Genomic DNA, 15625 nt, shown 5'->3' with positions numbered 1-15625 from the left:
AAATTAATGAAAAACCTGGCTCTAACCGCTCTCGAGCAGTGGACAGATTTTCTTTCCAATTTGGATATAATGTAGCGGCAAAATTTTACGTACGCATTACTCTTCGATATTCCGTCATATATTTCCAATAAAAAAAAAAACTCATCGACAGAAAATATTAACGTTTCGTATCGCTCGTATATTTCGTATATTTTGCTTATTGTAGTATTTTATGTTATTTGAAATATAGCGTACCTTGAAAAATAATCTAATATCATTCATATCGTTCATATTCCAATATCAAATTGAAGCCGCAGCGATCCCCGTTGGCAGCTGATATTAATCGCGATAACGATCGCCCGTGCTCGATCTCGAGCGTTCTACGTTTAATTGAAGTCTTCCCGGAGCAGGTAGACGGTAGACCGTGTACCGCCAGACAAGGATACGCGCCAGGAATTCGCGGAATAATATAGGGTGATCCATTAAATCGGCCTCCCGCCGGAATTTCCATATCCATCTTGAGCCGCTTAACTTGGGGGCGATCGAACGCGGATAGGAGCCTTTGATCCGGAATAGAATCGGTCTTGCGCATTATTAAGGACGCTCGTTTACTCCGGCGCAGGGGGAGAGAGACAGCGGAGTAGAGACAAAAGGGTGAGGAGGGGCGGGGGAGGATAAACCGAGGAGAGGGCCACGAACAGCGCATTTCGATTATGCGGCGTGCATGTTCGGGCGCGTGCATACGTGTGCACGGGCTGGGATGCAATGTGATGCAGCCGCATCGCGATGCTCGCTGCATCACAGGTTGCGAATTCCGCAGGCACTCCGGCCAAGAATTCGCGAACGAGGAGCACTTCCCGGCCATTCGACGCGCTCTCGATCTCGACGAGCAAAAAGCACCTTCGTGCCGCGCGATAAGCGGACCGGGGGCTCGAGAGAATCAACTGGTTTAAACCACGACCGCCGCGCACCGCTTGCGTTGATCGGAAACGCGCGGATCGGAGAACCGCATCGGCTTTCACCGAGTTAAACTTTCATAAGATTAACTTTCTCGCCAGTGCGCACATGCATTTAACGTGACACGCCTGGCCGATACGAATAGCAGTTTCATAAAATGATAAGAAGTAAATAATTAGCAATGAGAAATAAATAATTAATATCCCATTTTACATGCTGGGTACAAATTAAGTGTCTTCCATTATTCGCTGTACATACATGTATACAGAAACAACTCGGGAACTAATAGTCTCGAGTTCTTTTACGTAAAAAAACTTTTATCTCATGTTATTTCAAGGGCATTCGTAAAAAACTTTCGGGACAATCTGGCAAGAATATCTAAACGTTTACTCGCGATTTCTTCGCTCGCATCATTCTTACAAAAGCATTCCGCTTGTAGACTGTTTTAGCCACACACAGAACGACGCCGACGGTTTGTTGCCCTCTTTTCCAAAATTGTACACTCTCTAAAAGTCAATCAATAAATTATCTTTGAAAACATAAATAGTCACTGATTTGCACTTATGAAAAAAGTCTTTGACAATTCATTTGTGGCATATAATGTTTATTTCACTGAAATGAACATTATTTGTGGCATATAATGTTTATTTCGGTGAAATAAATATTATATGCCATAAATAAATTTTCAAATTTATTTCAGTGAAATAAATATTATATGCCATAAATAAATTTTCAAAGACTTTTTCTCAGTGTATACTGAGAGACCCATTTTGTTAAATGAAACAAAATTTAGTTGACTCCACTGAATTTCTTGTTTGGATGTGGGCAAACAAATCTCAATTGATACAACAAAAAATTTAGTTGGAAAATTTGGTTATATCAATATAGAAATTTGGTTGAGTGAACATGCGCAGAATCCTTTTATAATATTCAACTAAACGATTTAGTTCACGCAACAAACACAATTATTGATGAGATGGACGAATTCGTTATCTTATCCATAAAATTTTGCTCAAATAAACAACCCGTGGAAGCAAAATAGTCAGTTGTTGTAACATTTAACTTCTTTTCAGCAATATATTTTTCGTTTTATACAACAAAATTACATGTTCAGTCAACAAAATGACTCGATCAAATTATTTCGTTTCATTCAACAAAATGGGTCTCTCAGTAATACCATTGAAAATCGCAGTGGCATAAGGTTTGTTTTCTGTTCCTGCACTGGTGAACTAGTGCAGTAAGGTAGAATGAGAAAATATATGCTTGTCTTACTCTAATTTATTGCACTAGTTCACTAGTGTAGGAACAGAAAACAAGCCTATAGAAGAAAGTCCTCTGTTATGCGATAGACTTCTAATATGAGATAGCAGGCTTGAACATACTTGTTTCCTGCTCGCCAGAAACGCAGCAATCACGCGATTCGAGAAATGACTGCTGCTAGCGGCCGTTAAATACCGTTAAGAGGATCGCGCCTCAGCTGGTGGCCGCTCTTGTTCCGCGAGTCTAAGGGAAAACTTTCTTTCGAATCATCGCTGCGACTTTTAAATATCTTTCGACGCGGCCCCCGCCCTCGGCGCGCCAAGAGAAACTCGGGATGGAAGAAAGGGATAAAACCGCGGTCGCAATGGTTCCTTTAACGGTGCTTGAAGGGAGATTCGTAAAACGAGCTAAGACGAACCAACGTCAGTTTCCGTCCCCCTTTTTACGCCCCTCTCTCCCCGTGCCGACTTCCTTTGTGGTCCGTTCTTCCCCCTTACAGTTTGCGCGTAAGTATATTTACAACACGCAGAGACGCCTTGTTTCAGGGTAACAATAAACGCATACACGCGCGGGCGTACGTGAAATTTTCTTTGAAAAGCCGCGTCGCGCGGTTATTACGCGTCTTTTTTTCAGAGGGAAAAATGCGAGACAAATAAGGGTCTCATGCTGTTAAACAAGGACGAGAGTGTATTAAATTTTTTCCACCTTTCCCGACAAGCTTCTAAAATAATAAAGACACGAAGAAAACAATGTAGCCTGTCAGATTGTAAGATAAAAAAGTAAAACGACGACCAAAATTGTATCACGTTAAATGGATTTGGATGATAAATTTTATTCATATTCCTGAAAAGCGTATTCGCCGTTGAAACATATTTGCTTTAAATACAGGAATATTTCTAGAGTGACGTTATCAAATTTTTTCTATTTTTGCGTTTTACATCTCGCGAGTTAAACGGCGGAAAACTTGTCCGTCCCCGACGGAACGCGCGAGTTTCCGGATCGTGTATGTTCAATTATTCCCATCGAAATATCGTACGGTAGAAATAACTTGACAGAGATTCGCCGAAATTCCTGCAATTATAAACTCCGTCGTAACGCCGCAAGTTGTACTGCGCGCGACAAAAAGCTGAGGTTTCCGTCAATAAAGTACGAAGGGAGTTTGACGCATGGCATTAATGGAACGAAATTGCGAAGGCGAAAGACAGCCGACATATACGGAGTGTCCCGGATTCACCGCGGTCGGTTTTCAATCGCGTGTTTCTTTTTTGATCGATTCATTTCTCTCGCACAAAATCATAGGCCTATCGATCCGAAAAGCGCATTAAAATGCACTGAGAAACCCATTTAGTTGAATGAAACAAAATTTAGTTCACTCAACTGAATTTCTTGTCTGGATATGAGCAAACAAATCTTTCAGTTGATTTCACAAGAACAAAATTTAGTTAGTTAATTGGGTTGAGTGAACATGCGCGGAATCCTTTATAATATTCAATTAAACGATTTGGTTCACGCAACAGACACAGTTATTTAGGACATAAAACTTTGTTCAGATGAACAACTCGCGTAAACAAAGTAGTTTGTTGTTGTAACACTTAACTTCTTTTCAGCAACATATTTTTCGTTTTACACAGCCAAATTACATGTTCAGTCAACAAAATAGGTCTCTCAGTGCATGGCGAATCAAGTTTGGGCTAAGGAAAGTCTCCAAACACTGGCCCGAGAAATCCGCAAAATAATGCCTACGCAAACAGGACACCCTGTATACGCGAGAAAATCCGCCTAGTAAACGTTCCTCCGTTGATGACCGCGAAAGTTATACGGGAGGCTTCCGGCGAATGAATGGTATTTCACCGTTTCCAGCCCCCTGCGAGTCTCCCCGATGCTTCTGTCGCTCTCCCTCGATAGCACCCGGCAGCCCTCGTCACCGAGCACCATTTACCAATACGTATTCGTTCTTCTTTTATACATATATGTATGTCCAAGCTGTCCGCTCCAGATGGAAGAATACCGACCACTTTCTCGCGTTCTCCCCCGGACAGCGACACTTTACTGACATTTTCCACCCCCGCCGCTCCCCCCACCCTTTCTCTCTTTTCTCGCGTTTCGCGACGAGGCGTCGATCGACCCGGGAATGCAGTCGACTTTTCAGGATGGGGTAGGTACGTAATACACCGATTCGTCTCGGTGAATCGAGACAGGGGTTGTGATCCATCAGCTGGTAATTGACAGTGAAATAGTTTGCGCGCGCGTGGAGCATTTATTACATACCGGTTTCCGCGCGGGCGCTTCGATATTTCGGTCTGTGTGTTATCAGTCGCAACCACTTCGGTCGTCGATAACCCACCCGTGAAGCGCGAGCTTCATAGAGATCGTAGAGAGTACGGCGTCTGGCGTGTGTACTATTTCATCAGAGATTAGTCATTTTTCATCATGTAAAACGCGCGCCATGGATCAAGGTGAAATGAGAATTTACGGAGCTATCAGTCTCGATTATAGTTTCCTAAATATGAAACATATTACTAAACACAGATAAGACTTATAAGATAAAACAACGAAAGAGTATAAGTCGCCAGTAGTTTATTAACAGTAGAAAGAATTGTTCAACGACGTTAGGCTGGCAGATGTCTTTATTAATTAGATTCCAACGTTTCGACCATAATGTGATCGATACTAAAAATTTCCAAATTGCAATGTCCTGTAAACTTGTAGAACATCTAATTCCTTGAAAAGGACCACAATCCGTATGGTCGAAACGTTGGAATCTAATTAATAAAGACATCTGCCAGCCTAACGTCGTTGAACAATTCTTTCTACTTATAAGATAAGATTTATAATGTATCAACTAATGTGTAATAGATGGAATATAGAAAGTATAATAAGAAAGAATACAAAGTAATGAAAAATAAAATTACGCTACTCAACCGACGCATAAAAGAGCATGTATTTGGACTAGCCGCGAATAGAATTTCTTCCGGGTAGCGACGGCATCGTTTCCGGAAGTTGGCGATATTTATAAAGGAACTTTCGGGCAAGGGAGCGGGCGATTGCGGAACGGAAAGTCTGGCGATATCCGAGCGAACGATAATTTGACCCGGCGGAATAAGTGGCCGGGACAACTTCAGGATTCATCGTGTTCACGGATGAAGCATCATGTTTTATACGCAGCATCACGGCCGAGCAATCGCGCTTCCAGGCTTCCCGCCTTCGCCGTTGTTTACGGTACTAGTGCGCGCGATCCTCGATTATCCACGTCGCTGAGAATTAGTCGCTCGTCGCCCAGAGTCGGCTCGAATTTATTCGGAGCTGCCTCGGAGGAAATTTACCCTCGTCTATCAGCTGAGAGAGGCGAGAGAGAGAGAGAGAGACTGAGGAAAAGAGAGGTTTCTAGAACCTCCTTAATGACTTAACAAAATCACAAGGCAACGAACCGTCATTCTGCGTGGCGGAAATAGTCTACGAATCTATTATACAAGCGGAATCGAATGCTTTTGTAACAATGATGCGAGCGAAGAAATTGCGAATAAGCGAGATTCTTGCTGGATAGATTGGCCCGGGATGTGAAATTTTTTTACGAATGCTCTTTAAACAATATGAAGTAAAAGTTTTTTTACGTAAAAGAAATCGAGACGTTATTAGTTCCCGAGTTGTACGTATACATGTGTGTATAAGAATATAAATATATATACTTAAATATAAATATAAATATAAATATACTTAAAATAATTTAAATCTTAGAATATTTGACTTGCAAGATTTAACTTTTTTAAAAATAATAATGATAAATTAATTAAAACATACGATGATCTGTGTTGAACGACGGAGATTCAAGCAAAATCAACTCCAATTTTATTATCATCGACAGTATCTCGCAAGCTGGCGATCCGAGAGAAGTGCTCTTATACTCGTTGAAAGCGCTAGAATTTCAGCTTTCAAATGAGATTAAGATCATCTCGCTGTGATGTCTCTGTGCGGAGATATTGGCGATTATATCCGTCTGAGATCTCGAATAAAGAAACGAAAGAAATCAATTTTTTTCCCATAATTAATCGACAATATCTCGTAAACTGATCCTTCGAGGGAAGCGACATTGCACTCCTTGGGAGGGCTGAAATCTTAGCTTTCGAACGACACCACGATTATTTCACTGTGAGCTTTCTGCGCCAAGATATTGGCGATTACATCGACCCGTGATCACGATCTAGAAACGTAATCGAGGTCGGCGATGGCGATCGACGCACGTGCATCCCCTCGACGACGGCGTATCATGTTTCAAAGCGCGTGTACATACACGGTGTTCGCGCCTGTTTTTTTTTCAGTAACGTATTAACGTACCTGCCAAATTACAACACATGCAAAAAAAAATACGCAGTTTTTTCGAATGAATGGCGAGCACGTGCCGGATTTTTAAAACGCCGTAACTCGGCGAAAAATCGACGTAGCGACACACGACAAAGAGCCAGCTTCTTTGTTTCGCGTTCCGCAGGCGACTATGTCGAACGCGTATGCTCTTTATCTAATTTTACACATACGTTAATTATAGCGATTAACTTTTTTTAAATAATACCTAGAGGAAAATCCCCTGATATGAGGTGGCAGGTTTCCAACGCCCAAATTCAATCGCAAATCTTTCTTCGCAACGATTACACGATCCAACAATGAATTTTCCACTAAACAGATTTCGCTTCAAGGGCAATAAATTCATGGCGGAATCAACTGATGATGCCTATTAATTTAGCAAGAAACCCTGCTACCTCATATTAGAAGCTTACCTCATTTCTCGCAACGATTACACGATCTAACAATGAGTTTTCCACTAAACAGATTTCGCTCCAAGGGCAATAAATTCACGGTGGAATCAACTAACGATGCCTATTAATTTAGCAAAAAACCCTGCTATCTCATATTAGAAGCTTATCTCATAATAGGGAACTTTCCTCTATATCCGTGTATTATTCTTCATTTATACGAATGGTAGGAAATTAATGGATCGTAAATTTCTTTGTAAGGAACGGATAGCAAGCATAAAAAGATTGTGAATACATAAATTGCGCATACGAAAGTTTTCACCGACACGAGTAATAATCTATGAAAATGTAGAAGTATTTCACTTTTTACGGAAACTTCAAAATTGTCTAAAAAGAGATCTCGCGCTACTTATTTTTTAATAAGAATCAAAGCAATTGGAAAATGAGAATTCTAAGTTACTTTTTCAGCGCGATATTTATGGACAATGATTATTTCATCAGTCACTTGTTCTGCTTCAAAAAGCTGTTCTTTTCTTTTATTAGAATTTGAATTAAAAATCTAATTATCGTGGAATATGATAGCATTAAGTTCTAAAAGCGATTTTTGAAGCGCGGAGTGATATTATATGCGCGTTCTCTTGAACGGCTGCTCAATCAGATTTCGAAGTCTCTCAAGGAAAGCGGTCGTAATTGGCAAGGTAAGTGCTTATAGCGCGATTCGATGGAGCTTGCTGCATTTTCTAAATAAATACCGATTTAGTCCGTAAATGCCGTCGTCAAATGCCGTCGCGGGGGGGGGGGGGCAGAAGCGTGGAAATCTCGAGGTAGAAGTAAATTTCGCGAAATCTCGCCGAATGGCGATAAGTAAAATGCAGATTCTGACCGTGCCCCTCGCGCCCCTCGGGGAAACTGGCGACAATTGTCGCCCGGATCGAAGGCCGAGGGAAAAGAGCGGACAATAGAAACGCCCGAGTCATTTGCGACGACGCATTCAAGGGAGGCTGCCGGTTCGGAAAAGTTGGGAGGTCGAGCGCTACGTGAACGGAAAAGATTATCGCCGATATCGTCGAAAAGTGCCGCCTCGAGATTCTTAATCCGCTCAATGGCAAGAGCGGAGCGTAGACCGTCACGCGCGATGACAGCCGGAATAATGATTGTTATTTCATTTACCACCCGACGTGGAGATCTCAAATGGAGGAGGTAGCGGGCGGATTTTGCATCGATTCCAACGAGATCGATGAAATTACTTGGCCGGATTTAAGGCTTCGGTGGGATGAAATGGATTTTATTCATGAGCCCCGAAAATGTATGACGATAATTCTCCTCGCTCTTATCAGCTTCGCAGTCTAGCATGATTCATTCCAGAATAGAAGTCTATTTCGGATTATTGCAACAGTCAAGATGATAAATAGTTATTGCAAAACTAGATCGTATAAATGCTTAAAGTAGGTGTTACGGCGGCATGAAACGATCCTTGCCCGGCGCAGCCAAAACGCAACCACGTAATGTAATACAAAGAAGAAGAAGAAGAAGAAGAAGAAAAAGAAGAAGAAAGATTACATTTGTTTGTGAAACTCAGGAGAGAGGAAATGCATGTAAACCGACACCGGGGCAAGATGGATGGAGGAATTGTGATGTAACGTTGATGTTCGACCCAATTATCCGGAGATTGTCCAAAGTCCACTATCTCGTTCGGAGTAACGGGATGAACTTGGGTTTAACTTCGCGCGAATCGAAATAGCTGGCTATATTCTGGCGATTACGCTGAACAAAGGTGCGCGTTATAACAATCGAAACTTAGATTCGGACATTATTTGGAAGAGCGAAGCTCAATCGTCGCTCCGCTGCGAGTGTTTGGGTACCATTTCACGCCTCGAAAGAGACTAGAATTAATTTGCGTGCTAGTTAATGTAAACTACAATTAGTATGTGCTGCGTATAATTACATATAAAATGAGACGGAGTGAAATATGCGTATTTAGAAAACTCTGCCGTTCCCGAGGACGCAAAGCGACCAATATTTCCGCTGTAAAATCCACCAATCCTTATATTTCGTCCAGTGGCATTAGAAGCCACGCCAGAACTTTTCCTCCCTTTGCCATGACTCTTTCTATCAATTTACATCTCGCGCAAAATCCGTTTTAATCTCGCTCAATGTTTTATAATTTTTCAGCTTCAAGACATTTTCAATATTCCATAATACCAGAAAGCATTTTCTGTTAGCGTTATTGCGTTATGTCTCAAAGAAAAATGTTTCAAATGGAATTTAAAAAATTATCCACATATACTGTATATATCTAGATTTTTATTTGAAATATTTTTGGAGACCTAAATAACACTAATAGAAAAATTGTGAATATATACAACCAGAGACAAAATTATTATACCCTCCTGATCATTATAGTGTAAATCTAAGTGTGCTACTTTTATACACATATATGTGTAATTTGGTGAAGCACTTTTGCACAATTTATTCTGTTTAAAATCGTAACACGCGACTTGATAAACGTCACTTACACATTTCTTGCCGTTTAGAAATAATCTTTTCAAATGTACAAAAGATCGTATGTATGTTGCGATTTTAAGTAAAAAAAGCGTATAAAAAGTGCTTCACCTAGTTACACGTACATGTGCACAAAAGTAACACACTTAGATTTCCATTGTACTGAATCTAATACTAGAAAGATTTATTGTTTAAAAATTGTTTACCGCATAGAAGCAACGAACGCTTTACTGAGCAATTTAAAAAAATTGAAATTTTCCTGGCATTAGATTCAGTACAGTATAATAGGAGGGTGCCTAATAATTTTGTCAATGGCTGATACACACATACATACACACTGAAAAAAATGTCCGATTAAATATAATTGGATAATCCAATTGCATGATAACAAACGGATATGTCCGATTAAATTGTATATCCGATGAAAAATTTGATCGGTTTTTCAATCAAATTTCATCGGTAATTGCATTTCATCGGATAAATTTCATCGGATATATCCATAATTTAATCGGAAAACGTACTCGGAAAAATTAACCATCGGACATACTATTTAATTGGTTTATCCGATGAAAATTTTTCTCAGTGCATGTATATGTACAAAATGTATAAGTGACCACTCCTTTTTATCTCGCCGAGTATAAACGAGATAAATCTAGCAAATATAATGTACGTAGTTCAAAGTAATGTGTTATAAAACTGTACGATATTTCTGTCAGTTCTATTATAGCTTATGAAGATTATTAATTAATTATCAATTACGTCACCAAGTCTCTGGGTACAGATAGAAACCGCGTCGTGCGATCGACGTTTCTGTCATCGGTAGAAAGGGAAAACGAAATGGAAAAGACGATAAGACGCACACGCGAATGGGCACGTAAACTGGGTCGTTCGCATGGGAGCGTCGTCGTTCGAGGGGGGGAAAAAAAAGAGACGGAAAAGATGAAATAATGAACCTGTTGAGGCGCCAGATGGATGGAGAGGCTGCTTATGATGGTGACTTCCAGCTCGACTCGCTCGGAGCCGGCGGTATTGTTCGCGTGGCAGACGTATCTGCCGGCGTCCTCGACCCGGGCCGGCTGCAACACCAGGACGCCGGCGCGCGCGTGTATCCTCTCCGAGTTGAAGACCATCGTCGTGCCCGACACGGACTCGCGGAACCAGAGGTACGTCGGTGGCGGGTTGCCCTGCGAGATGCACGACAGCACGATCGTTTCGCCGGTGCGGATCGGCCCGGGATTCACCCTCTCGTTGAATCGCGGTGGCGACGAGTTGCGGTGCTCTGAAACAAGAGAAAGGAACAAAGAGTCAGACAAGTTCGAACAACCAACGAGAACGCCTCGTAGGTCCGAGCAAGACGTAGGTAGCGCAATAAAGTCAGGAAAGTTTCGCTATTTACAACGCGACAGGATTCGAGCTTCTCGCTCGCCTCCAATTGTGTTCGTGTGTTCAATTAAAGATTCTTTGCGAGAACTCGTGGCTTACGTATGGCTTTTGACTTGCTTCTCTAACACGTTTATACTTGGTAATAACATGCTAATTTACTGCGATGATGAGCTAGACCGACGGAGTTTCGGCAGTGCTCGAAACTAATTTTCTATGTAATTAGGACTTTCCATTGTTGTCTATTATAATAGCGAGAACATTGGAGAATTGCGAGATTGTGTGATACCTGAGAGACGAAGGGAGTCGGTAATATTTTATCTTAATTCACGAGTTTGTAAATTAATTCGAACCGAACTGTGTTTTCGTGTTCACGGTACGATAACGTCGAAATTACGGTAATATCAATCGCGCATCCGCCGGTAGCTGCTTCCGTAACGCAAAGTGGAGGGCGCGCGTTCTTTTTTTTTTCCGCGATATTCAAATATATTTAAATGGATGACATACGCACGCGCGATAAACCAATTCGGACGTATGCACGCGGTCGTATTAATAATGCAGCAAAATTTCAGAAATATCCGATTATCGGCGGTGTGCATTATTAATGCGTGCTAACCGGCGCGTGTATTTACCTAACGAAATTCAACGTATGCAAATTATTATGGGTTCATGCATTGTTGCATGAGCATTAATAAATTATTAGTCAACAAGCATACTCGCGCTTACCGCACCTTAAGGGAGGACGGGGGGGAGAGATCGGAAATTTTAAGGACGCTGGAAACGCGCTCTCCTTTCCCGCGCTGATTTCGGTCCGGACGATTCTCCGCGGGATATTTTACGATATACGTGCCTCCCCGGGAAGTCGTTAAGAAAGAAATCTCCGCGGAGTTGGCTGAGCAGACAGAGATCCCGCGTTAACTTTTTAATGTGCATAACGTAAAAATCGCGGAACATTGTCCCGCACTTTTCCCCCGAAGCGAAACTTGGCTGAAACTTTCAAATCCGATACTTTTTGCCGCTATTAATTTTGCCATTTTAATGCTGTTTTGATGCTTCGGGAATTTCTAACGTTATTCCGATCGGCCATTCGTCTTTCTGGGTTACATTTGTACCGCGGGAACAATTTGGAAAGGCTTACCTCGACTAAAGCCGAGAAGAAGTTAAAACGACGCGGCGAAAGTGTTCGCTTCTCTCCTCGACTGTGCCACCCTCAATGATCGCAAGAACGGTTTAATAGACAAGAGCCGTCGACACCGCGAAATCCAGCGCACCCCCTGCGTCGAAAGCGCAGAGAAAGGGGGACATTCGGGGGGAATGAATGTAAATCCATTTTACACAGTAACAGAATGTGCGCGTCGTATTTAGTGAGATACGCGTGTAAATTTCAGGGCGAGCAGTTTTATCGCGGCTAATAGAATCAATAAACCCAGCTCCGTCACGTCGATGAAAATATCGGGGGCAATTCGATCCGGCCGCGAAGGGGTTAAATTAACCGACGTCCCAGACGAAGAGCGGCAATGACGACGACGACGACGACGACGACGACGATGGGGAAACGAGCGTCCAATTTCTCGGTGTCCCGGCGAGAACACGGAGAGGGTTGGCAAGTGGTACTGCCCGCCGAATAACGGGCATTTTATTTCTCCTTTTAGCAACGATTAAGCATTTCCCTCCCTCCCTTCCTTCCCTTCACGAGGAGTGTTTGTCTCTGGACCGGTCTCGGACACCGGGACGCCGCGGCCTTTTACGGCCGCACTATTTTATAATGGCGCTTTGTCTGGCCGGCGTTATTATTGTAATTTAAGCTGATGGCGTATTGATCGTCGCAGTACCTCTATCTCGTTCTCGCTCTCGCCCCCGCGACTTGTCCCGCTCGATCTTGCATCCCCTGTCTCTCCTCCTCTCCGTCGCTCTCTCTCGTCCTCTTTGGTGCACACACCCTCTCCAATTCAACGTCCCCTTCTCTCTCGCGTTGCGTTCTCTCTCTCTCTCTCTCTCTCTCTCTCTCTCTCTCTCTCTCTCTCTCTGCTTCTCTCTGCCTCTCCTGTCTCCCGTTCTCTCTACAGCACTGTGCAATTCTAGTTGCCATATTCCTGCACAACGCCACCGTCACCACACCCTTGTTCATATCCTCGTTCGGTGCACCGTCGTCTCGTGCATATGCACGTCGAAAAGTTTTTACGCCATTTACATCCCGACTTACGCCCCTTGACGTCAACGTCGTCGTTGCTGTCGCCGGCATCGTCGCCGGCGTCGTCGTCGTCGTCGTCGTCGTCGTCGTCGCTCGTGTAAACAAAAAAATATGGCCCCGAGGCGCGCTGTTGCAAGTGTCACAACTGCATTTTGCTGTACGCGTCCGGCGATGAAAGTTCACTGACAAATCCTCGAAAATGCCCAGCAGCGAATACGGAGAGTATTTTCCTTGTTTTAATATACCTTTACGTTACACGGTAAATCTTGTACAGCGTACAATTACGACGCGCAAATGATTTTGAAAAGCGAGAGACAAGTGAAAAGTATAAATTTTGTAATCGCGTAACGCTTTTTTTCGCCGAGGACAAATTCGTCGATCGTTGAAAATGTTTAATACGCGAATTCTCAGCGTGACAGAAAAGCCCGAAAAGCTTTCGTTTTCGGCGAACACGACAGCGAAACGCCACATCGGCTGGTGCATACGTCAACATGTCGAGAACTTTTTATTATATATGTATGTACCTGCATATGTGGTGTGCAATGCGCGCCTTACACTTCAACGTCAGCGTACTCGCTAACGCAGGACAAAAAGAATGCCACCGCGACATGATTCGGCAATTTTAAAAGCAGATTTTATCCCAGGCTCTCCATTACCGGAGTTCATCAACAGATGTCGATTAATGACATGTCCTATCATACGCTCACGACATGTAAATGTAAAAGGGGAAATATCGTTGAGTCACGCACAATTTTAACGATACAACACGAAATTTTCTTCTGATAGACTTTTAGTTTGACGGTCAAATAGAAAAGTCAACAGGAGTGAGAATAACAGACATTATGAAAAATATGAATATATGAATTGTAACGTTAAAACGTAGTGTAGATTCTCATAATTAAAATAAAAGCTCCATGACAGAAACCATTTGCGCATAAATTTAATTAATAATGAAAATTAAAAAAATTTCAAACTGCAAAAACGTCGAAAATGCCTGATTACGAACACCATTCTATTTTTTTTATAAAACAATTAACTACAAAGTAAAATGTATGCACAGGCAATGCTGCAGTTTCTCTAATAATTTCACAGACAAATATCATGATCCTATATCTTTAAATACAATATATACGCAAAGACAAGATCACAGAAAGTAAACCGTAAGCCAGATCAATCTGAGATATTACTCTAGGACTTTATTTTACGAGTTAAACAGCAACGGCATTACATTAGAATAAACGTTTGAAAATTTTTGAGTTGTCGCTTATTAATTACGTAATGCAAAATCACATTTTGTGCATATTTCGGACCGGAGAAGAAAGAGCTTCTTCGATTAATAGATGAAAGGATAGGATAGAAAGAGAGAGAGAGAGAGGGGGGGGAGAGGAAAAGGAAGAGGCAAGAGTGAAAATAAGATAGAGAGAAAGCACGCAGAAACCACAGAACGGTTAGTATATCCTATATTCTCCCTCTCTCTCTCTCTCTTTCTCTCTCGCTCTCTCGCTCTCCCTCTGTCTCGTTACACGCGATGTCCAATTAAAGCTCTCGAGCCGGTGACTCCAATTAAGACTCTATTAAATATACACCCGGCGCGTGTGTATCGTCGTCAAAGCGAAATTCAAATGGCGTTGGCAGTCCTCCTCCCTCCAATTCGCGCTCGTGTATTTGCCTCGAACAAACGACCCCGTCGTAATAAAGTTGGCGCTAATTAACCGTGCGAGGTCTCTTATCGCGCATTATGGGACATACTTGCCGCACCGTGCGGCGTCTTTCCGGCCACGGTCTGTTTTACGCGTCTCTCCCTCGCCAATTTTACTCGTAGCTTATGGTATAAGCGAGGGTTCTCTTTTCCCATCGCCCCGAGGGGAGAGCTCGTGCGAGTTCGATTTCACCTGTAAGTTCATTCAAAGCGATTTCAGTAATTAATGTGGATAAGGGAGATTTCTTTTCTGCAAATTAAACATAGCGCTCGAAAAGCGATACGAGGATCGGAAATTCAGTTAAGCCGGTGCATAAATGACCTCGGGTGACGCACGCGAATTTCGAAAGCGCCCGGGAAGCGTCAAGACGACACTTCGGATCTTTCAAGTAATTTTGGCTTAAGGCAAGTTTAATCATTTATGCAGATAAGGGACACTCGTGGAATTAATCGCGCATGCATTATCGGCAACCATATTACGCCACCAAAGTCCCGGTCGCCCCGCAGTCCATGGTACGCATATATAATTTAACGTCATCCACTGATTGCTTCGGAATTCAGGTCACGACGCGATACCCGCCGCGCGCAATTTGCGCCCGGAGGCGCACGTATGCGCGCGTCGCCGTCGCGATATTGCCCGAGATAATAACGGCGATTTATATCCCGGAATAAGAGCCGCTCGGGTTAGCCGGCGCTGCGACCGAGGTCGTTCCCGGCCACCGAATTCTCAGCCAAAGTATTCCGCGAAATTTGATTATCTACGGAAAGACTGCGCGCACCACTGTCTTCTCCTTGCGAACAAAAGCGAAACTTTTTAAGCGCTTGTTAAGTTTTAATCCAATTAATATTCCCGCCTCGATCTTCGTACCGAAGATTTCCACGTCGAATTGTCGGAAATGATTTTCGTGCAAA

General features: G+C 42.7%; 1 protein-coding gene across 5 annotated transcripts in view; it reads right to left on the bottom strand.

The window, feature by feature from the left end:
* The window catches only part of LOC105568877 (Down syndrome cell adhesion molecule-like protein Dscam2), a 179948-nt gene that overhangs the window by 46579 nt on the left and 117744 nt on the right, over positions 1-15625 (bottom strand). For all 5 annotated transcript variants that reach the window (XM_012024883.1, XM_012024885.1, XM_012024886.1 and 2 more), the window contains exon 6: positions 10397-10722. In XM_012024883.1, the coding sequence (XP_011880273.1) occupies positions 10397-10722 (326 nt within the window). The remainder of the gene's footprint in view (positions 1-10396; positions 10723-15625) is intronic.

Source organism: Vollenhovia emeryi, unplaced genomic scaffold (assembly GCF_000949405.1).
Source record: "Vollenhovia emeryi isolate VEMERY1.0 unplaced genomic scaffold, V.emery_V1.0 DF939127.1, whole genome shotgun sequence".
NCBI lineage: Eukaryota > Metazoa > Arthropoda > Insecta > Hymenoptera > Formicidae > Vollenhovia > Vollenhovia emeryi.
This window is presented reverse-complemented; position numbering and strand designations above follow the sequence as displayed.